At 33.2% G+C, this 24,935-nt stretch overlaps 1 protein-coding gene, 3 long non-coding RNA genes and 1 other non-coding gene across 6 annotated transcripts; 4 read left to right on the top strand and 1 right to left on the bottom strand.

Moving 5' to 3' along the window:
- The first annotated feature begins 5,381 nt into the window (after positions 1–5,381).
- LOC147930544 (uncharacterized) lies at positions 5,382–6,038 on the top strand. Its single transcript, XR_015574082.1, has 2 exons — positions 5,382–5,612; positions 5,765–6,038. It is a non-coding gene; the product is annotated as an uncharacterized LOC147930544 (long non-coding RNA).
- Positions 6,039–8,021: 1,983 nt separating this feature from the next.
- LOC104731774 (uncharacterized) lies at positions 8,022–10,659 on the top strand. 2 transcript variants are annotated; one of them, XR_015574116.1, is made up of 2 exons: positions 8,022–8,241; positions 10,252–10,659. It is a non-coding gene; the product is annotated as an uncharacterized LOC104731774 (long non-coding RNA). The 2 variants fall into 2 exon arrangements; XR_015574117.1 differs by having other exon boundaries at positions 8,100–8,441.
- Positions 10,660–11,851: 1,192 nt separating this feature from the next.
- On the top strand, positions 11,852–13,770 carry LOC104731772 (putative membrane protein At4g09580). The gene is made up of 4 exons (XM_010451253.3): positions 11,852–12,550; positions 12,819–13,089; positions 13,179–13,349; positions 13,443–13,770. Exons 1-4 carry the CDS (start codon positions 12,330–12,332, stop codon positions 13,566–13,568), a joined length of 789 nt encoding a protein of 262 aa, XP_010449555.1. The 5' UTR covers positions 11,852–12,329; the 3' UTR covers positions 13,569–13,770.
- A 1,493-nt stretch (positions 13,771–15,263) lies between these two features.
- On the top strand, positions 15,264–17,509 carry LOC147930543 (uncharacterized). The gene is made up of 2 exons (XR_015574276.1): positions 15,264–15,449; positions 16,413–17,509. It is a non-coding gene; the product is annotated as an uncharacterized LOC147930543 (long non-coding RNA).
- Positions 17,510–23,600: 6,091 nt separating this feature from the next.
- On the bottom strand, positions 23,601–23,707 carry LOC147930542 (small nucleolar RNA R71). Its single transcript, XR_015576725.1, has one exon. It is a non-coding gene; the product is annotated as a small nucleolar RNA R71 (small nucleolar RNA).
- Between the last annotated feature and the right edge of the window lie 1,228 nt (positions 23,708–24,935).

Here is a 24,935-nt window from a genome sequence, read left to right as displayed (position 1 = left end):
TTCACCAACAATTCAAAAGATGGAATAGGGTCTTACATAAACCTATTAAAAGTTCATTCTTAAATTGGATAAATCTACATGAATAATATACTGTTTTCTTATATAAAACTTGGACTTCTATATTTTTTCGAATTTATAAAAAAAATCTAATAATAACTAAACTTATAATTTTTTTTCCTAAATAAAAGACCTAAAACTTTTGGCCTAAAATATACTCCAAAAAAATTGATTCCCCATACTTGGTTTCACTTGATTGGCCTATGGGTCGGGCCTTGAAACATGTTTTATTTTTACTTCAAGTTGTCGTGTTTGTTGGTTGTATTAATATTACTATATCATAAAGAAATGAACTATCATGATATAATATGTTGAACATGTTAGGTTTTGTTCCTTTCTTATATTTTTGAATCTCTATTTTTTTTTTTTCTTTTGAGCATTCATGTTCTAAAGCAGGCTGAAACTTCTTTTTATTGGACGATGCATATGAGTCTCTCCATTGTAAATTTAGTTTCTTATTAGTCTTCATCTTTAAGAAAAAAACTTATTTTAAACTATTATAAAAAAGGAAAATGTATGTTACTATCATATGCTTAAAAACATGTTGTTAAGCTTATGATGTCTTTTTATATCATGGTAAAGATATGAGTTGCATTTTTCTATACTATATCTGATTAGTTTGACTTCTATAGTTTTGAGTAGTATATGTTAATTGTATATTGGTATTATATATTTTTAGGAATCTTTAGTATCAAATAACGCATTTTCAAATATACCCCTTTTCATATATCACTTTTCAATAAAAACCCTTTCATGTTGTTCATTTTCAATAATACCCATTTTCTATGTATAAATGACTAAATTCTAAATTCTAAACTCCAAATACTAAACCTTACCCCATCAAAACTATATCTTAAATGTAAAATAGAGAACTCAAACCTAAAAAAAAATTCAAAAATTAAAGTAACATATTGTAATTTGTGTTGAAGAGGACAAAAATGAAAATAAGAAAAAGGTATCTCAAAAATAATATTTCTAACAAATTCTCATATTAGAAAGAGGTTCTTAAATTTCTCTATATTAAAAAAATAATATTATATTTTGAGAAATTCAATGGATCTCTCACCAATGCACATGCTCTAATATGTATTGAAAATCTAAAAGGAGAAAAAAACATAAACACTCTACTATGCAATCAAAGATTTCTTCATGTGTTGAAATACTCTATAAAACTATATATAAAATGAAATTAAACTCAAGTAACATCAAACAAATGAACCCAAAAAAAATTAAGATGACTAATATATCTTAAAATCACAAAAATAACCATTGCTTGCTGACTAATAATCTCCAAATTACTAAAATTGAATAACAATGTAAGCTAAACTCGTGCGTAGCACGAGATGACTTCTAGTAGATAATACATGAATTAACGACATTACAATGGCCATTGAATTAAAATTATAATTCAATGACTTCATTTTTTCGGTCAGTATTGAAAATATTAATATGAGTTTAAATTTATTAACATGCGCTCCTTTATCGCATCAGAACTCATAGTTATTGTTTAAAGTCTAAACATTATACAGTAAAAACTATTTACATTGCCATAACAACAATATCCTTTTATTTTTATAAAGATTGTCCTTTGAAAAGATCTCAATACACATTGAGAACTTTTAGAAGGTGTTTTGAGGATAAAATATCTCTTAATTATAAGATATTTATATAATTTATTTGGGTTAGATATCGGGTTATCATGATGGATCGACATATTATTTATCAGTCTTTCGCGCGCACGAGTCACGAGTTAGTTTCGGCGCATGTAATTCTCAAAAATATGTTATCAGAGCATATGCGTGTTGAGTTAGATAGCATAATAATGTCTTTCGTACGGTGTTAGAAATACTCCATGACTTGTTCCATCACTAGTTGTTTTTTGTGTATAATGACGAGAATCGTGAACTCCTTCTCTCGCTGGTGAATGGTGATTATAATCACGCTATTTTGGCCTGGAATTGGATCTTTGACAGAACTTCGTGATCCCAATCCATACCATATGTCGTATCATTATTGGTTGAAAAATCGATATGTCATATCATTATTGGTTAATTAGATTATCCTTTGTAGTTATATCATATTCAAATTCTGAATTGGGATCGTCCAAAACGGTTGCGAAACTCCGTAATCCGTAAGGGAAAAGACTTTTCCGTTCACTTAATACTATAATAAATAAATTTTGTGTGAGTCAAAATGCCAAAGTTAAAAAAAAAAAAAAAACACAATAACACAGTAGTATTATGATGATATGGTCAAAATAGTAAAGTAGGAGGAGCTTGGGATAATATTTTCTCCTGGCCTTATCTCACTTTCTTGACGAGGAAGTATATAATTTGGTAGATGGGAAAATCTTGGAATAACAGTTAACTTGTAAATTTATATCAACGACCAAGGGTTAGTCTATACGTAATTAAATAAAGAATACAAACAAAAGTTAAAAAGAAATAAACATATTTGCATAAGATATCCATTTGCAAAAAGTTCTAAAGAGTTATTCTAGCTAAATTAAAGCGAAACATCCGTGATCGTGTCTCTTGGGGACGTATATGTTTGGTTATTTCCAGCAAAACAAACATTATATGTCATATTATTAGTTGTCTTGTCGTTACATAACGAATCCGTATATTAATTACAGTATTATACTCTTATACAACAACAAAGTTATTTCGGCTGATAAATAGTTAATTGTAAGAAATAAAAGGTAAAACCATTTAAAAAGATTTCCAGATGTGTGAATGCGCGTTTTTGCATACAAACGTACAATAGTAATAGTAAACATTTAAAAAAAAAAAAAAAAAACTTATCGACAAGAGTTAGGGTAGAGAATCTCACCCAAATAAAAAGAGTTAGGGTAGAGAAAGATTACTCTATGGGCATTTGTTTCAAATCTCACCTTACTTAATCTAGAGAAAAGAAGAAACCCCTATCTTACTCTATGGGGCATTTGTTAAAAAAAATTGAGAATTAGAAACTACTCGTTTTTTTATAAATAAAAAAGTAAAATTTATTTGAAAAAATTATGGTTTACAACAAATACAGCCTTTTTGTTTAACTTTTTACATCAAAACATTATGCTGAGAAAATTGAGAGAATGATAGACTGATGAGTTCTCTTGATGCAAACCAAGTCAACAGACAACTATCAAACTTGTCATCCCTTTGAAGCTGAATCGAATATATCATGTTTCGAACGTGTTGATCTAGGTCGAACCAATTGCTCATTTATTTAAAACTTTAAAAGACAAGTGTTTAAAGATTTTACTAATTAAAAAATAGAAAATTCTTATATTTGTTGGGCTTTGTTTGGTGATTTAATATTTACGTTTGTATAGTACTGTACAGTGCCGTGCCCAGGTTTATCGGGGCTTAAGGCGAACTTACATTAGAGGTTATTTAATATATATATATATATATATATATATATATATATATATATATTTAAAATAAATAAATATTAAAATTCAAAATTAGAATAAAATAAAAATTAAAAATTAAAAATTATATAAAATTTTCAAAAACTAAAAAAAAAAATTTTAAAAACTAAAACATAATCGTTTTTCTTTCTATTTCAATAACTTTTTCACCAATTTCTCATAATCTTTCTTCCTTCTGTTTCACGACCTTACTCCGTATTATTTTCCTTTTATATTTTTTTTAAACATATCTATATATATATATATATATATATATACTCAAAGAGTCGTACATGGTTTGTTTAGAAAATAATAAGACTCTCAAAACCGTAATGATACACCGTATTTTTCAGAATTGAGGGTTCAAAAAACAAAACAAAAAAACTACATATATTATATATATAGGGCCTGAGGGAAATGCCTTTTTTTCTTACCCATAGGCACGGTCCTGGTACTGTATTTAGCTAACGATTAAAATCGTATTATAAAATAATAGTAATACAAAGATATGCTTAAACACTACAAAAAAAGTCCACATTCATAGCACATGACAATAGCTCGATTTCCTCAACTGCTATTAAAGATTGTTTGTAATTTTGGTTATTATACTATAGCTTTTATTAAACGCTAAGATAGAAAATCTCTAGGTGGGAATCTAAAATTGTTTTGTCCGCCAATACTTAGCCAAAATAATTCACTTTGTACCGCCAAAACACTTAAAAACCTAGAAAAAAAATCACTTATTAGTTATTACCAATTAAAACCTAATTTCTCTCGTTTGTTTTCTATCGTTCTTCAGTTCTTCTCCTCTCCTCAAATACCTCTTCGCTATCTTCAGATTCAGATTTTTTTTTCCTCTTTAAAATCTTCGCGATGATTACACTAAACCCTAGATTTGATTTACAATATCGTCGCTTTTTGCCCTTTTGTGTTACCCTCGAGGCACCGACGAAAAGACGAGACCAGCCACAGATCTGCACTTGAGGTAGTTGGTAGAGATTACTAAGATCTCTCCTATTGTCCCAGATATGGCGTCACATCTTTCAGCTTTGTTGAATATTTTTTTTTTTTAATTTTTGGTGGATTCAGATTCGTGGGTCTCTTAACATGTTGGTGTTCTTCTCTCTCGTTAAGTCTTTGTCTTAAATTGTTGCCTTCTAGGTCGCTTTAATTGTGTGTGAAAGGTGAAAGCTTTTAGCTTTGTTTCTATCTCTTTGAGAACAATGGTGTTTGGCTAATTCTGACACTATCACCGTATTGGTGTTCCAGCGACGGTGGCTAATTGAGACTTTACTGTCATAAACCCTAAATTTAAAATCGATTTGTGATATCTTAGTCTCTCTCTTGCCAAACTTTGTGTGCAGGTAGAACTACAAGACCAAGAGCCTTCTTCTTTCATCTCCTCCTCTATGCCTGTTTTTTTATTTACTCTGCTGTTTGCGTTTACTCTCTGATGATAGTAAATTGAGAATTATTGGGGAAAAAGATTGAGTTTCTTTAGTTGATTTGATTTCAATATTCCTGGATTAGGTTTTGAGCAATCAGTAAGTGTTTTAGAATTACTGTAACAATCTCAGATTTAGGGGATTGAACATATTTCTCAAGTTTGATTTTGTTTTTGCAATTAAGTTAGTTTACTTTTCGTTGTAGAGTGTCAAATGTGATAAGAGTAGTTGCTGTAAGCTTTTGAAGTATTATGATGATTGAATTGTTACAAATAATCTCACGAGATAGAGATATGTTTGTTTTGGGTTGTTCAGGTTCAAGATTGTTCAAGAAGAAAGGCTTTAAGGATCATTTGCAGATGCAGGGCAGTCTACAAAGGTACACACTCACTCTCATCTTTATGCTTTTTGCTTATATGGCTCTTCCACGAAACTGAGTATTGATTGCTTTCTTTTTGTTCAAGACTTTTGCTGTTTTATCTGGAGTCCATAGTTTGGTTGTTTGCCTTCTCAAGCAAGTGCGTGGGAAAGATGACGGTAAGACTCTTCAAATCTCTTCCTCTTTTTAAGTTGCCAATCATTAGTTCTTACATGAAATTGTAATGTCGCTCTTACTTATATTGTTATTTGTTCTTGTTTTGCAACCATTAATGTTGGAGTTGCGGGATGCTGCACTGGTCTTGCTCTTAGTTTCCCCGGTAATCCAAAATCCATCATTCTCATCGTATTTTCTAATATAGCATTGGGTCTCTTAAATAGACTGATCCTGCAAGCATTTCAGCATCATATAAGTACTTTTAGTCCTGACATAGAAGAGAGCTAACCGGTAATTTTATGGTATGTGTTGCAGGTGCTCCACAAGCTCTTCTACAGAGTTGTCTCACTTTTGGGGCATTCTCTTTTATCCTCGAGGGACTCAACAAAAGACAAACAGCTCTGGTGAAAGTTAAAACTAGTGTTACTGCTTTGGAAATGCTGAACTTTGTTTCGTTTCTTCTTGTGTGCACCAAGTTCTGGAGATAGAGAAGTTTCTCTTTTCTTGTAAACACAAGACATGTTATTTTATTTTAATTAAGATTGTTATGTAAAACTTCTTTTGGTTAATCAAATAATAATTTTATGTATGTTGGTGATTTTATGAAAAACAAATTATATATATATATATCCAATTAAATAAATTCTGTAAAATAGGATTCAAATATACAAATTATAAAATTTATATAGCAAAAACAATAACACTAATTTGGTGTTACCATAAAATGTATTATAGCATTCGATTAGTGCTATAATATGAAAATGCTATCGTATGTAGATATTTATTATAGCATGTCAAAAACGCTATTGTATGTAGGGGGTCTACCATGGCTGCCGATGTCTCAGCATTTACGATAACGCTATGTAATATCTATGATAGCAGTTTTCTCGCGCTAACAATGTAAATATTTGTTGTAGTGAAAATTGTATCATAATCGTAACATGCTCTTCTCCTTAATGAAAAAGTGATACTTCGTATACAAAAATGTGAAAACTGTAAATGATTTTCGTTTAATAAATATTGTGTTGCGATTTACGAAATAAAACTATGTATTAATTTCATCGAGGTTAAGAGAAAATAGGAAAGAACAACACGCTGTTTGATCTAATTGGAAAAAAAAACGAGTTTTGAAACCCAAACCTTTCCTTTTTGTTGATTTTATGGCAAATTATGGTCATACTATTTTAATATTGTTCGACCACATTTACTATTTTAGTTAGAAAAAATAATTTAACTAAATTAAATCTGGAATTAAGTGCAAAAACTCTAAAAATAACTAAATATTCTCTTCTGTTAATTTACTTATATCATCAACTCATCACGAGGTACTCTAACGAAAGGGCCAATTGTTTCTTCGTCAAAATGTTGTCGTCTTAAATGTTGATAAAGTTAAACTATCTACAACAAATTGTAGTGTTATTTCCAAACGGTCAGATGTTGTGTATAGTATACAGTAGTATGTATATATGTTTTACCATGCACAAAAATAAATACAACACAAATTCCAGCCAAATATATAAATATAATACGTTTTTCAATATTTTCCAAGTAAAAAAAATTTGAATTTCAAGAAATTTTGGTTCGGCTGAAAGTAGTTTGGTTCAGTCAGTTTGTATATAAATGAAACTGAACTGGTTGCAAGAACACTATATTCCATTTGTGATTCCGTTCGGTTCAGTTATCTCGTTGGGAGTAAAAGAAAAAAAAAGCAATGCTGGTTTTGTCGAAAATTGAACCAGAACTTGTTTTGGTCAGAGAAAAAAGCCTCTTTAATTCTAGAAAGCTAAAGGGAAAGTCGAAAGAGCCCACGACCCAAGGAAAAGATAAAGCTGTGTGACTGTGAATCACATATGCACCAGCACTATTGAAACCTTTTCTATGAACTAAGCAAACATCAAACGGTGACAACAAACATTAAAAAAAACATCGACCATTATGTAGTAATGTAGTATGTGACTATATATCTATTTGGCTACTTCTTTCAAAACGATCGATCCCGGATATGTATATAAATAAAATGGCATATGAACTTGAATATCGAACGTTAGGAATTTTGATATTCATGATACTTTTTAATGTTAAAGATCCATATATAGAGGACTCTTTGCAATATTCAAATCGTTAGAGGACAGTTTTAAGTTATTCTGAGCCAATATGCTGAATAGAGGTGAAGGCATGAACTCGGTTCAGCTATAATAATAGGAATATCTTAAACTTATTATCGAAAGTGAGAAAGTTTACGAGAAACAACTTGAAAAGTATTAAACTAAACTAAAGTAACCTGAAGTGTTGCACGCTGTGTCTGTCTCTTTATTGCCTTTACCAAAAGAGAATCCATTTTGATCTCCATCTTACATTATCCTCTATATATAATAATGGTGTAGATAAATAAGTTTAGCCCACTTATAAAACTAAAGCAAATTTTTTTTTGTTTGTGTGCAGTATTTCAAGTACAATTCATATACTATAAAAGCTTTTTATGATAAGCATAGATATATTTTTTCAAGTTATTAATTTATTTTATATTTGCCTTTAAAATCCACCTTTAGTTCCATCTTTTGAATTCTTTTTTAAGTAACAGCAAAGTAAGTCTATTAGTATTTTTCTCCTCTATATATATATATATATATGTACAACAACCATTCCTCTTACACCTATCTCCACAATTTCTTGACCAAAAACAATGGCCACTTTCTCTCTGGTTTCATTCTTTTTTTCCCCCAAATGATACACATTTTGATTTTATTTAAGCCAAGACCAACGTATACGCTCACCACCATTCATATTAAAAGGTTTTGTTTGTATACATATATTCCATATATATAAGGATTTATATATAGTCGTGCCTGGCTCCCTGTATGCCACAAGAAAACATCGATTTAGTTACAAAATCGATCACTAGTGGCGTACAGAGTAGTCAAGCATGACCAAAACTTTTCTTGATATATAAGTACTGTGTCTCCATAAAACAGCTACGTACTATGCATGGATGGTACGTCTAATTGTCTATAAGCTTTCTGTTAAATATATATGCATGGATATTGGATTGTGCTTGGGTCTCGAGTGCTCTTTTTTTGTGGTACTCATATCTTCATCATTTTTCAAACATTCTTTATTTTGGCAATGTTCCATTCGTTTTAGTAATTAAAAAAAAAACGCTAACGGTTTGATATTCATTTTGTTTGCAATTATTTATGGCGGTCAAAAGTACGTTGAACAATCGTTGAGTTTGTCGGCAAAATTTTATTTTATCACGTGTAAGAAATAAGCATCAATCCCTCTTGCTTTGTTTTGCATAATCATACTGTATGCATAACTAAGCGCCCATAAATTTTTTTTTTTTTTTTTAACCAGTTATAATCGGTTCAGATCTTCTAAGTTCTAACTATGGCATCGATCACTCAACAATATATTCGGTTGGCTCTATCTAACAATAACAACTCCGATCCGCCTATCTAACAATACCATATCTGTTTAATCACTCCGAAATAAATTTTCATAAAAGCTGTGAATTACCGTATTTATGTTGTATCATTACCAGTTCAATTTTCATTCATTTTGTTATATACTTATATCCCCTTACAATAATAGCCTTAGCAGATGGATACAATCAGTGTTCAAGAAAGCGGTCTAGGCGGCCGCCTAGGCGCCGTCTAGGCGCTAGGCGCTCAGTAGACGCCTAGATGACCGCCTAAACCGCTTAAAATTACATAAATTGTATTTTAATATTTATTTTTGATTTTTAAATTACATATATTAAATTATTATGTTTTACATCTATATATGTAATTATAAACAGTTATATGTTGTTAATATAATTTAAATAAATGTATTTTTTTTACTTTTGTTTATAATTTATATTTTTTTTTATTTTTTATAACATATATTTTTATATAATTTTATATATTTAATGTTTTATGTTGTAAACGCTTAAACCGCCTAAAAACCGTCTAGTCCCCGACTAAGCGTTCTAGGCGCTAGGCGCTGGATCACCGCCCAGATACCGCCTAGCGCTTTCTTGAACACTGGATACAATACAGTGAAACCTCTATAAATTAATAATATTGGGACCAAGACATTTTATTAATTTATAGTGATATTAATTTATTTATAAATTAATAATTATTATTTTGTAATGTAAATTTATAATTATTAATTTATAGATATATTTTTAATTGTTTAAATTTTTAAAAATATGAATTAAGACAATTTTAGCAAAATAAGATTAAACTTTTGGATGTTGTAAATTTTATGGTTTAGGAATTGAACTTGTAATATTTAGAAAATATTATTGAGAATAAATTACAAATATTGTAGACAAATTGACTTATACACATGACATACATAAATTCAAATTTATGAATAATAATATCAATTCTCCTATTTTAATAATATGTCAAATTATCAAATTGTAAATGATGCATATCTAAAAATTAAAAACTTTAAAATGTCATTATTTTATGATATGTTATAAAATATTTTAGAGATATCATTATAGCTTGTTTGACAAAAAAGAGATATCATTATAGTTTGAAAATACAACATTACAATTGTTCTATAGAAATGAGCTTTAGGAGAAACATATATTATTATATCATTAGATATATATATATGTAAATTTACATGATTATTAATTTATGATATTATTGAGACCATATTTTACATGGGGATTTCAAAAAAATTATTATCTTATTATCTTATCGAATTTTGTTAATTTTTATACTGGCCCGACTTGGGACCAACAAAACTTATTAATTTATAGTGTTTATTAATTTATAGAGATTTTACTGTATATCGTTCAGGACCTTCCAGCTCATCAGTCATCAAGAGGGTCTAAGCCTGGTCAAAGCTTTAGAATGAGTTAGAGGTTCTTGACAAAGTGAATGCTCCTTTTCCTCCGAGCGGGTTTTAGAAGACATTGCATGCGATGTGTTGTATGTTGTCTCTCTTGTGTGACAGAAGAAACAGAGAACACAACACATCTGTCTCGCCTTTTCCTTTCATACATTTGTGTCCTTCCCAAATTTCTACTCTTTTTTGTTTTTTAATGTTTCTTTCCTCAAAATCATCGACACTGATTAGAGACTATACTTCTAGAGGTATGTATGTAAAGTAAATTAATCAATATTTACAAATTGTATTATTATAATATTGGAACATCGAATTTACGTTGTAAGTGGATCAATGATATTTGATAGATTTATGTCTGAGATAATAGAGTTAGTGGTAACTTAACTAACTTTTTATTGCTGCCCACTGAAAAATAAAAAGATTCCCTGAAAAAAAAAATATGACAATTTTCGTTGTCCTCTTTATATATATATATATATATATATATATATATATATATATTTTTAACTTTAATCTGGCAAATGACATTCCTTTTGTTGTTGTTAGAAAACCTAAATTTAGGGTTTTCTTAAAACAAAAGAATAATCCATATCCAAATGACGTTTTTAAAGTTTTGCATGCAAAAAAACATAAATCCCCTTAACTCAAACGCCATAAGACGAACGGCTTTGCATTTTATTTAGGTATAGTTTTATGTTATATTTTGGCAGGGAATCAAAATATCATTTGAGCCAAAGTTTTATTTTTATATTTTACTCCTACAGAATTAATTAAGTACTAAGTTTTTTCTTTTTGGGCAAAAAAGTACTAAGTTTAAGTATAGTATTCTCCTCATATATAAACTTTTTGTCGTTAAGAAACATATGCAATTATAAGCTCACATGTCAATGTATCGTTTGAACGTGTCATCTGCCATATTCGGTGGGCGAAAGCACCACACGATCACTATCAATTATCAAATCAAGAATTGGGTTTATAGATTTATTGTTAATACTCACAATAAGAGAATGTTGATTTTGTTTTGCTTAAGTGTATACAATGTTTATCATAATGGTAAGACTCTACATGTAAGAGACTAACATAAGAAACGATTTTCGTCCATACTTTTGAACTCAACAAATCATGGATATCCTCCTTTTATATAAAGAGAAGTAATTAATGAAATTACAAAAAGAATAGAGTACTACATTAATACTACCAAATGTAATCATCTACATATCATAGTTTATACTTGTGCATATCAATTATTAAAAGTTTCCACTAATACGGACAAAATTACAAACTCATCATGTGTCTTTGAAGTTATTGGAGGTAACATGAATTATGAATATCATAGCTTAAAAGTGATTTCAAGCAAACTATATGTAACATAGTGCGATTCCATCACCATTCGGAACAAAAGTCCACCAAAAAATAAAAAAGAGTTTTATTGCTTAACGGGACTCTCAATTTCCTAACAGACAAATTATTAATTTAATTTGTCTGCCTATTCTCTACGTAACCTAAACTAAGAACTTTGTGTTTATCTATCTTATAAACCATCCTTATTTCATTGTCCAAGCAACAGCTTCCTTTTTATTTTACTTAATAAATGTATCCAAATATAAATGATTAAATAATTTTGTTCAAAAAAATAAAAGAAAAATGATTAAATTATAATCAAATAAAATTTGCTAATAATTATTGGATTTATAAATACCGGGGCTAAATTTATAAACCTCGAAAAAAATAAGGGCCACTAATAGTTTTTAAAGGTACACAAATTAGTTTTATTAATTAATTTGGTTTAAGTTAGATTTTACAAATCCAAAAAAAAAAAAAAAAAAATCCTTCAAAATCAAAATTCGAATATTCCTTTTATACTTTCTTCCTTCTCCTTCGTCTCCTTCAATTCAATCTTTCAGATTTCGAGGAGGAAAAGGATTCGTGTAAGCAAAAATAAAAAAAAAAAGCTTTTAGCTTCTCTTTCTATATATCCTCCTTTCTTCTATCTCTCTCTCTTTCTCGGTCGATACAGGATAGAGAAGAGATGCAGAGAGAAGAAGGAGAAGAAACTTCAACCATCGGCGTTGTCCCGGCGGTGAAATCGCCGACGCCAACATCTCTTCTGAGCTTTTGGGAGGTTACGGCAGCTTCCGGCGTCGTTTTAGGGTTTCTGATGGGGCTCGTTTGTGTTTATCTCACAATGCCTCAATCTGATTACAGTTTCCTCAAGCTCCCTCGTAATCTCGAAGATCTTCAGATTCTTAAGTGAGGCTTTCTATCACTGCATTTAAGATTTGATTATTTCTGGGTTTTAATTAAAAATGCAAGCTTTGATTCAAAGACCGTAAATTTCGATAGTTAGGATTCTGGAATTTGTATGCTTGATGAAGCCTTGAAGCTTTAGCTAATCTCGTATTAGGGGTTATTGCTAATTTTGGCAATGTTTGAATCTTTAAATAGAACATGAAAAAAGTTTCGATTTTTTTTTATTAAATTACTAAAAAGGTTAAAAGAGTTGTTTTTTGATTTGCAGAGATAATTTGGAGATATACACAAGTGATTACACAGTTCAAGTTCTTGTTGGGTATTGTCTAGTCTACGTTTTTATGCAGACGTTTATGATTCCTGGAACTGTGTTCATGTCATTGCTTGCTGGTGCTCTCTTTGGAGTTATCAAAGGAATGGCTCTTGTTGTCTCTACTGCAACAGCTGGTGCTTCTTCTTGCTATTTCCTCTCTAAGCTTATTGGTAGACCTTTGCTCTTCTCTCTTTGGCCTGACAAGCTCGTATTCTTCCAAGATCAGGTTTGGGAAACACTATACCAAATCAATCTTTTTGCCCTGTTTTTTTTTTATATAAGGAAATGCTGAAGAGTTTTTTGTTTGTTTTTTAGGTTGCGAAGAGAAAAGATCGGTTGCTGAATTATATGCTGTTCTTGAGACTAACACCAACATTGCCTAACACTTTCATTAATGTTGCTTCTCCAATTGTCGATGTTCCTTACCATATCTTCTTCCTTGCTACATTCATCGGTCTGATCCCTGCTGCATATGTCACTGTCCGGGTATGAGAATTTTCAGGCATCTTCCCTGGTTTTTGTTTTACAGAGTATGGACATATTCCAATCATAATGTGTTCTGTTTTTTTTTGGTCACAGGCCGGGCTTGCTCTTGGAGAGCTAAAATCGTTGGGAGATCTCTATGACTTCAGCTCCATGGCGACTCTGTGTCTCATTGGTGTGCTCTCGGTGACTCCAACCTTAATTAGCAAGAAGAAAGCGTAGAAGAAGATGATCATTGGAGACATAAGACAACGCCTTCTCATGCTTACGAGTTACGATGATGAATTGATTATGATGATGATGATGATGATGAAAACGAGAGCATTCATAAGCCTCTTTGTGTATATATTTAGAATGTTAGGATCAATTTCAAAACCCACCTGTTATCTTCATGTTTTAAATAAAAATGTACTACTAGACTACATCTCAAACGGGTTTCATGGGCCTTGGCGTTAAGTTTATGGGCCTAGTTATCGCAAAATACATCCACAATAGTTCCCCGGATCGGAAAATTATCGTTGCTTAGGTTTGGAACCGATACGAATGATCATGCACGACTATATCACCTATGAATAAATCAAATCTAAATTGTTTAGCGGTACAAGTTTTTTTAACGAGTATAAGACATCGTAAGCACGAGTATAAGACATCGTAAGCGATAACAAAATAGTGAAAACGATAACAGAATAGTGGTAGGAGCGTCTAGGAGAAAATGAATCACTACAAGAAAACCTGTATTTTGGAACTTCAAATTGTGACTCCTTTTTTGGTCACAAAAAAGAGTGACGCTTATGTAACTACTTTGAGACGCAGTACAAACAGAGGAAAAAACGTTGCTAATTAACGATAAAATAAAGTTGTCGCACAAGACTCTCATCTTAGCGACTAAATTGCGACTCATTCGCGATGAAAACTGTTTAGTCGCAAAATGATCGCAGTTGAGAGTTCTGACTTCATCTTTCACTTGTTCAATCTATCACTTTGTAATCTGAGAGTTGAGAGTTCCTTTTGTTAAGAGATATTGACCTTTAATTTGTAATCAAACATTGGTTCATTAATGGAGGTTTGATTTGGAGTTCATAAGGTTACACTATTGTTCATAAGGTTTCGTGGGTAGAACTTAACATGTTTCTCTTCTTAAAAAAACCAAACGTTTCTTCAATAAAAAAAAAAGATCATTCTTTAATTGTCTACATTGATATTTCGGATCACAAAGATATTGATATTTTCTTACAACCCGACACATACATACTTATACTACTTCTACTAGTTGGACCTCACACATGCACTCATACTTTACACACTAGACCACAGTGTTACACAAGCCACATTAGTACAACAACTCATAACAATTACATTTATACTCTAGACATAACTAACACTTGGTTGTACTCTAACTAAACAACATTTCTCCACTTGGGCCTTATTCGTCTCTGCTTACAACAAAACACAAAACCCACCTTCTTCTTGTTGTTAGCTCAGGATCTTTGTAAGAAGTTGGCACAAACCTCTGCCCACAATAAATAGGGCTTTAAGACCCTTCTGATGGAAAAATAACAAACTGTTCAAATTTCAGAGGCATAAGTAAGTTATTGGATCACTATAATGCAAGAATCTCATATACTTACTTTTATGATAAAATCTTTCTACATCTGCAAAATAAAATGATAAAATTCAAAATGATAAAATTTCCCAGCAAAACTGATTATATGCAATAAACATTGATTCTATCGTCCAACGACAAATCTACTTTCTTGCTTCTATAAAAATTTCGTAGATAGAATTAAAAAATATTAATTACATCATAACATGTGTTTGCAATGCAGTAAACATCGATTCTATCGTCCAAACAACAAATCTACTGTTATTTAACATAAAAAGGTAAGCATATTAGAAAACTTTCTAAAAGACGTTTCATAGTTTTTTCTTTTAAATCTTGAGAGAAAAGTTGTAACGAAAGAACTAAAAATGAAGCAAAAGAAAAAGAGACAGAAGAGAGGTAAAAAGAAAAACAATCGTGTTGCTATAACAAGAAATCAAAGAGTGAAGCTTGCTCGATAGTCAACCAAGATCCAGACTTCACAAAAATCGTGATGAGTACAGGTAATTTGCAAATTGGTAAGAATTTTTGATAATCGTTGGGCTATGGAATTTATTGATATAAGAAGATGATCTCGTAAAAATTATTGTTTGGAAAAATTATCATGTGGCGATGTCGATGAGATGGTATTCATAAAATTTCACCTATTTAATTAAACAAGAGCTTAGTCAAGTTTTTAAAATCACTTTCATAATTTAGAATTTTCTAGATTTCTACAGTTGATTTTACTTGCATGTATAGAAAACTTTTTGTTTCTTCAAACTGTTTTAACTTGCATGTATAGTTTTGTTAACATCTTGTAAAGTTCTTAAAAGCTCAAAAATTTTCAAAGCTCTTAAAAGATCAGCTTTTCAAAGTTTTCTATTTTCAATTTTCATATATTAATGCTTCGAAATAGTATAAGCATAAGTTTTCAAATTAGGAATTTATAATATCCTTAAACATCTTTTTTAACATAAAAGGAAAAACACAAAAATAGTTCTTGAAAGAGACATTAGTATTTATATAAATCTATATTTTTTTATGATTAAGAGGTTATATTTGCATGAGTGCCTTACTTTATTCTCATGCCGGAAAACTAGAGTATATAATATAGTCATCTCTTAAGTGTTAGTGACAATCGAACCTATGACCTCTAGGATTCGTCCTTGATGTCTTTCAGTAGAATTAAGGACACTACGTAAAATATAAATATTCAATAGTTTCAGAATCTAATCAAAATTTTCTCATCAAAATATCTTTGATTTTACAACACACAATAAACTTCTAAAAACACATCTACTCTCTTATGAATTATGATTGAAACAAAAGTCCAGTTTTTAAAAACATTTGTGACGTTAGTTGGAAAAAAAAATATGATATGGTGATAATCAATATCTTACACATGCCAAATTATATTATTTGATAATCAATATCTAACTTTCCTTTGTAACCGTCTTGGTCCCACTCTTGGAAATTGCACACAGAGCCGGCCCAAACCACAAGCTGGTGAAAGCATGTGCTTGCGGCTCGGTTCTACATATTTTTCGGCTCTATTTTTGTCAAAAATTGTTTATAATTCTACTGGTTAAGGTCTGGGTGGAAGAGTGTTAGGTGATGGGTTTGATTCTCACACTTGCACGAAGTCCTGAAATAATTGTTTAAGGTATGAATTAGGTTTTTTTTTGTTTTGGGCTTGTGGCCTTCTAATTGTTAGCGGTGGCTTTGATGGCACATATCAAATTCTGTGAAATGCTCATTAATGTATTTCAATAAACATTTTAAAAGCAGATATTATGTTATGACCAAACAATTTGAGTTTTCAGATTTCCGAAACCTTCATCCAGAAGATGCAACATTTGTACCTCAGGTCTGAGCATATCGTAGAAAGACTTCAATTAGAAGCGAAAGGATCAATTTCCAGGTCAAAACGCTTGGCAAGGAGAGAATGGTTAAAGGAGTTGGATCCACCCACAAAAATAGGGAGTTTCCCTCTCGAAAATACTTTAGATATAGACAATCTCGCTAAAGAGCAAAACTATATTGGGGTAAGTTCACTGTATTCTGGGTGGAACTCACCCAAAAGATGGTGTCGAACTCTTCCTTGCTCATGGACTGGGATAAGATTTGTTGCAATCTCTATCCTGCTATAGATTTGCATTTTGTCTGAATTGATGATATTGCCGGAGAAATGGGAAGAAAGTTTGCCTATGAGGAGGTCGTTGCAGGCATGAAAATAAGGACTTGTATGTTCTTGAAAAAAGCAGAAAGCAACAATTTTGAAGCTGATAAGAGGCATTTGGGAATTCAAGAGGCTTGGTGCCATGACAGCCATTATGGCGAGCTAAAGAAGAGTTTGGCATCATTGGGAAGAGGAAGGTGTGGCATAGAGATTTTGCAGAAGAACATTGTGGAGGAAAGCGTTGAAATTGTTAACAGTTTCTTGTTGGAAGTATAGTTTTTTGAATTAAATAATATAAATTGTGTTAATTATTTTGTAATTTGTGTGTGAAAAAGAAATAAAACTCTATTGTGTGTAAAATGAATTTTATCTTCAAATCACATTAGAGTATATTTCTTCTTACCACACAAATTACAAAAATCTTGACACACATTTATGTTATTTAATATATAAAAAAATCTACCTTCCATCAAGAAATTGTTCATAGTTTTCATGTTTCCTCCACAACGTCCTTCTGCCAAATCTCCATGCTATTCCTTCCTTCTCCCAATGTAGCCAAACTCTTATCCAGCTCGCCATAACGGTCTTCATGGCGTCAATCCTCTTGATTTTCCAACCGCCTCTTAAAAACTTCAAAATCTTCGCTTTCTGCTTCTTCACGAGCATACACGTCCATACTTTCATGCCCGTCACAGCCTCCTCTTGTTCCGCCCTTCTTCCCATTTTTGGGTGAGATCATAAACTCTGACAAAATGAAAATCTACAACGGGATAGAGATTGCGACAAAGCTTATCCCAGTCCATTCGCAAGGTGGAGGCTAGCACCATCTTTTGGATGAGTTTCTCCCAAAGAACGGTTAACTTACCTCGAAAGAGTTTTGCTCTTTTGCGACCCTGTCCTATTATAGTGGGTGGATCCAAATCCTTTAACCATGCTCTCCTTGTCGAGCGTTTAAACCCGGAAACTGATATTATCACTCCTAATTTAAATCTTTCTATGATAAGCTCGGACGTGAGGTACGAATTCTACATCTTCTATATAGATGTTTCGGAGCCAGTTATGTTCCAGCATGTGTGTAACCGCGTCGATCAAATGCTTGATTCAGGACTGTTCGAGTAGCTCGCAGCTTTCTATGACCCTATAGTAGATTCAGGGTAGAGGAGTTTGACTGATACTTTAGAGTGTACCCAAGAGAGAGGAACATGGGATCGTGGGACCTGAGAAGAATGGAGTCCTATGAGGAGACTGTGGTGGGCATGAAAGTAAAGATGTGTATACTTATGAAGAAGCAGAAGGCAAAAATTTTGAAGCTGATAAGAGGTGGTTGAGAAATCAAGAGTCTTGATGACACAGCGGCCATTATGACCGAGCTGAAAGAGTTGATATAACATTTTTGATGTTACTTTTGTAATTGATAATTATAGAAAACGGTAAGTGCCGTACCGTTACGAGGTTACCAATCAGAAGCATAACAATAATAAACTGATATCATATTGTACTCTCAAAATATTAAATATACTAGGTATCAACCCGCACTATGTGCGGAATAAATATATACAGATAAAATTAGAGTTACGTGTAAATTTATTTTCTGTGATCTAAAATTTGTTTCAAAAATATATATCTATAAACTGTGAAAATATTTTTAAATTAAACTATTATGTATCAACTAAATATATGTATAACCCGCTCTTTTGTTAATCTATGCCAGATTTTTTATTTTTAAATATTTTTTTATTTTGTGTAAGAATATGTTTCACCCGTGAAATATTATACCAATGGTATTAAATAAGTCAATTCCCTAATCCCTATAATAATGATTATTGTGATATTTTTTTTTTGGAAACTTTAAATATGTGAATAGTAGTCAATTTTTTTAATACGTAAATAATTTTCGGTTTTGAAAACGTTTTAGATCTAATGATTTTATATTTTAATAATTAAATATGTTATAAAATGATTAAAATAAATTTTAAATTTGAAAAGTTTGAATAATTAATTATAAAGAAATATAGCTTAATCATTCAAAAGCAATTATGTGTAAATATCCATAAAAATGAGGTCAATAAATTCATTGGTGTCATGAGCTCTCTAATGACAACACATCAGCATTTTCTTGAAAATGTTTCTCTATTAATATATAGGGGATAATTTTAGAAAACAGTAAGTGTCATACCGTTACGAGGTTACCAATCAGAAGCATAACAATAATAAACTGATATCATATTGTACTCTCAAAATATTAAATATACTAGGTATCAACCCGCACTATGTGCGGAATAAATATATACAGATAAAATTAGAGTTATGTGTAAATTTATTTTCTGTGATCTAAAATTTGTTTCAAAAATATATATTTATAAACTGTGAAAATATTTTTAAATTAAATTATTATGTATCAACTAAATATATGTATAACCCGCTCTTTTGTTAATCTATGCCAGATTTTTTATTTTTAAATATTTTTTTATTTTGTGTAAGAATATGTTTCACCCGTGAAATATTATACCAATGGTATTAAATAAATCAATTCCCTAATCCCTATAATAATGATTATTGTGATATTTTTTTTTTTGGAAACTTTAAATATGTGAATAGTAGTCAATTTTTTTAATACGTGAATAATTTCCGGTTTTGAAAACATTTTAGATCTAATGATTTTATATTTTAATAATTAAATATATTATAAAATGATTAAGATAAATTTTAAATTTGAAATGTTTGAATAATTAATTATAAAGAAATATAGCTTAATCATTCAAAAGCAATTATGTATAAATATCCATAAAAATGAGGTCAATAAATTCATTTGTGTCATGAGCTCTCTAACGACGACACATCAGCATTTTCTTGAAAATATTTCTCTATTAATATATAGGAGATAAATAAACATATAAATGAATGTGTTCAGTAGAGGTTTTCGATTGTGATTTCACTAATGATTTATCATATATATGATGTTTTCACAGATTAGCTAGGATTAGTCAAATTTTGGTGTGGGATTCTTTCATTATAAAAACCATATACACGAATATATTTTGTGCATGTGTTAGTGTGTTACTTTAATTTATGTACATGTATTGTTGGTTTTGTGTATATATAACCCAAATTATTATTGATAAGGGCCCAATTATCGTGTTATGCCTTGTGTTTTGCTCATCCGATTAATATATATAGTCAATAATCTTTTTTTTTTTGAATTTAATGTTAAATTATATTCAAAAGAAAAATAAACGTTTTACAAAATTTGTGTTGGAAAAAACTTTAGAACATGTTTTAAAATCTCATTCAATAAAATCTGGTTGCAAACCAGACTTGAATGATAGTGTCCTTGCCTCCGTTAATCGTACTGAGACGGTTTTGTATAATCTTGTCTATTAGCTTTATCAGTTGTTCCGTCGTCGAAAGGGGTTCACCGTGCCGTCTCCTGTTTCTTTCTCTCCAAAGTGAATAGATGGTGGTTTGAAGAGCATATCCCAGAATTAGTTTGTGCGTTTTGTCGAGAGCTGTACCAGCAAGAAGAGCAAAAACATCGTTGAACTGGTTTGTGTGCTTGTCCCCTAGAAGCAATTTGATTAATTTTTCCCACACCAACTGCGAATATGAACGCTGGAAGAAGAGATGCTCCATCGTCTCCAGTGGGTGACTGCAGAAGATGCAACTCGTGTTAGCTTGCGAATAGCATAACTGCATTCTTTCGCCTATCGCAACTCTATTTTTAACGACCAACCAGGTAAGAAAGGCATACTTAGGAGTGGCATGTGTGAACCAGATCGCTTTATATTCAGCCATTGGTGGCCGAGCAGCGTGGATATAGTACTATGTCTCCTTAGTTGAGAAGTTGTTCCAGTAACAGTCATTTTTCCCTTTCCACAGAGGTATATCTTTGCCAGGGGATCGAGAGAGTTGTTGTTTCTGAATCTCCGCCTCCACTGCAGTAAGGGAAGGGAGCCTATGTCTTCTTCTTCTCTGCATAGCCATAACTTCAGCCAGAGTACTTTTTTCAAGATTCCCAGATCAACAAATCCCCTGTCACCCAGTGTGTCATGCAAACAGCCCATAGAACACCAGTTATCATACCAGAAAGATGTTAATTCACCATTATGAACTTCCATCTTAAAAAAACTGCTTTGCCAATCCCCTGTATTTCAGTAACTTTCTCCAAATCCAATAGCCATGATATGTCTGTATTTTGCATTTCCTTAGCTTGTATTTGTCATGCATTTAGCTAGGACAACTAGTTGTTTTGCATCATTTTAGAACCTCTTTCGTACATTTTGCATGTTTAGCATGTTTCTGCATCATCCTTGCATACATTGCGCATTTCGGTGTTTTTCAGGTGTCTAGGAGACGTTGGAAGCGCAGAGGGTCGAGCCACGCTCCTCACTTCCACAATCGAGCCACGCTCCTCATTTCCACAATCGAGCGCTCCTCACTTCCGCAATCGAGCGCTCCTCACTTCTACAGTCGAGCCACGCTCCTCACTTCCACAATCGAGCGCTCCTCACTTCCACAATCGAGCCACGCTCCTCACTTCCACAATCGAGCCACGCTCCTCACTTCCGCAATCGAGCGCTCCTCACTTCTACAGTCGAGCGCTCCTCACTTCCACAATCGAGCGCTCCTCACTTCCACAATTGAGCCATCACTGGAGCCACTCCTACTCACTCCACTCGACCTCACTCTAGGGAGAGACGACACGCGATTGGACCGCACATGTCAGGAAGACGTTCCGTCTTACGCGCTTCAGGAGATTCCCAAACCGACGCTTCACCTTGTCGTTTTAAGTTTTAGGGATTTACATGTTTTTACTATAAATACATTTTGTTAAGTCTGGACGGAGGACATCTTAGTTTTTATCTCGTTTTCTTTTGTAAGGTTTCCCTAGCCACCAAAAACGTACTCTGACTTTGTATCCTGAGATCTTTGAACTTATTCAGTATTTTAATTTGATTCCTTCTACAAAGTTGTTCTTCACATTTTTACCTATCTAAGAATGCTTGTTTCAATGTTTTCTGAGTTTGTATTGTTGATGATGATTTTCGGATCTGAGTAGTGCGTTAGTTCTTGAGGATGGGATAGAATAGGTGGAGGATCTTAGGATGTAGAGTGTTTAAGCGTTGATTGTATGATTCCCTTCTGGACTAGAGTTAGAAATACTAGTTTCTCTCTGATCAATTGGAACTAGGTTTTAGACATTTCCGCACCCAAAAGGTGTTTGATGAAATGTCTGACCAACTAGTGCCAGAGACTTACGTTCCTAGCCTAAGAGATTAGTTGTCTAGGATGTTTGTTGATGTGAATGAACTTGTTTTTCATGCCATGCTTGATCATGTTTCTCTAGCGAGAGCTAGGTTTGGAAGTGGTTGAGTTTGAGTAGCTTTTGTCAAGAGATTGGATTAGCTAAGAAGTGATGTTCATTGTTTAGGGATAGATTGCTTGTGGCATGTTAAACACTCTGTAGACTAGGATACTCCACCGACATCAATTACTCCCATCCTTAGGACTTCTTTCTTTCTGATTTTTATTACATTCCTGGAACTGTTTCGTTTCTTGCTTTTTAGTTCATGCTTAGACTTGTTTACGTTTTTATTCACTTTCGCTTCTTGTCATGCATTCTTGTTTCTAGTTCTGTGACTCATTTTTGTTTCGCATTTTGATCATTCTAGGACTGTTAGATAAAAACATTTTTTGAATTGGCTTAACTTGTGACTTCTTGATTGCATCTTGAGTGATAGTAAACTTTCCCAACTGGATTGACACCTTAAGTATTACAACGCATAAGGTTAATTGAGACCTACTAGGAGATACAAAAATCTAAGTATCAATTTGGCGCCGTTGCCATTTGGGAATCTTTTGCTACATTTAAGATTTCAAGTTTTGCAAGATTAAGTTCTGTTACACAATCATTCTGAGTACTGACTTGCTTTGGTTTTCTGCTTGTTTGTTTTGCATCTCAGGTACCTGTTGATTGCAACCTTGCATGCACACCAGATCAAGAGGGCATCAGAATCTCCTTCCTGTGATCGACGAAATCAATCGGTTGCAACGCCCACGACAAGCTCGTCAACCCACTGATCATCCCGCACACGTCACTATGGAACACCAGAATGAACCACATCAGGGACCGCGAAACATTGGTGCTGGGGATGCACCGAACACTTATACTCAACGTGCTGGAATCGTCCCTCCCGCCGTGCCGAACAACAACTTCGAGATCAAAAGTGGTCTGATCACCATGATCCAAGGAAACAAGTTTCACGGGTTGCCTATGGAGGATCCACTCGACCACTTGGACGAGTTTGACCGTCTTTGTGGTCTCACCAAGATCAACGGCGTGAGTGAGGATGGTTACAAGCTGCGCCTCTTCCCATTCTCCCTTGGAGACAAAGCTCATCAATGGGAGAAAAACCTTCCCAAGGGATCAATCACCACCTGGGATGGCTGCAAGAAGGCATTCTTGGCCAAGTTTTTCTCCAACTCTAGAACAGCCCGTCTCAGGAATGAGATTTCCAGCTTTACTCAGAAGAGCTCAGAATCATTCTGTGAAGCATGGGAGCGTTTCAAGGGTTACCACAGTCAGTGCCCACACCATGGTTTCAGCAACGAGTCATTACTGAGTACTCTCTACCGTGGTGTCCTTCCCAAAATACGTATGCTGCTTGACACCGCTTCTAACGGTAACTTCCTGAACAAGGACGTCGATGAAGGTTGGCAACTGGTGGAGAATCTCGCTCAGTCCGACGGCAACTACAACGAGGATTATGACCGCACATTTCGCGGTGACGCTGGGTCTGAAGAGAAGTACAAGAAGGACCTCAAGAATGTCAATGAGAAGCTTGACCGTATCTTGCTAAGCCAGCAAAGGAGCGTCCACTTCGTCTCTGAGGACGACCCTTTCCAAGTTCCAGATGGGGAGGGTGAGCAGAGTGAAGAGATCAGCTATGTTCAGAATCAGGGTGGATACAACAAAGGTTACAACCCCTACAAGACGAACCCCAGTTTGTCTTACCGAAGTACCAATGTTGCTAATCCACAAGATCAGGTGTAGCCGCCTCAACAACAACAGCACGGGCAACAAAAATCTTTTGTGCCTTACAATCCGGGATACGCTCCAAAACAACAGTTCCAGCAGGGTTACCAAGCTCCCTCAGGACCACCGCCAGGATTTCGCCCTCAACCAGTTCAGCCTACACCAACCCCAGATCAAGAACTGAAGCAGATGATGCAACAAATTCTTCAGGGCCAAGCTAGCGGTTCCATGGATACTGCATAGAAGTTCGCTGACCTTAGTCAGAGGATGGAATGTTCCTACAATGATCTGAACGTCAAATTCGAAACTCTGAATTCGAAGATAAGGTACATGGAGGGCCAATCGGCTTCTACTTCTGCACCAAAGCCTGGCCAATTCCCAGGTAAAGCTGTTCAGAATCCCAAGGAGTTCGCCGAGAAGTGGGAAAACATTGCCTCCCAGGCAAGGAGTTCCAGACGTCACTGAGAACAGTGCGGAGTTGGATGGGGAGGATTTTGGTCAGGATGACACTCAGACGGAGAACCCCGTCGAGGCAGTCAAAGATCCAATCGAGCCAGTGAAGCAATCCGAGCTTGAAGCTGTTAAGGAGCCTGCTGTTGCTGAAGATAGACCTGCGAGGTTCATCCATCCACCGTACAAGCCTCCTCTACCATTTCCAGTGAGGTTCAAGAAGCAGCTTACTGAGAAGTACAAAGCCTTGTTCGAAAAGCAAGTCAAGGAGATTGAGTTGAGAATGCCATTGCTGGATGCATTCGCACTTGTTCCTCACTACCAGAAATTCCTCAAGGACTTGGT

This window comes from Camelina sativa, chromosome 12 (genome assembly GCF_030686135.1).
Source record: "Camelina sativa cultivar CO46 ecotype springtype chromosome 12, ASM3068613v1".
NCBI classification, from domain to species: Eukaryota; Viridiplantae; Streptophyta; class Magnoliopsida; order Brassicales; family Brassicaceae; genus Camelina; species Camelina sativa.
Note: the sequence above shows the minus strand (reverse complement) of the source record. Positions and strands in the feature narration are given on the sequence as shown.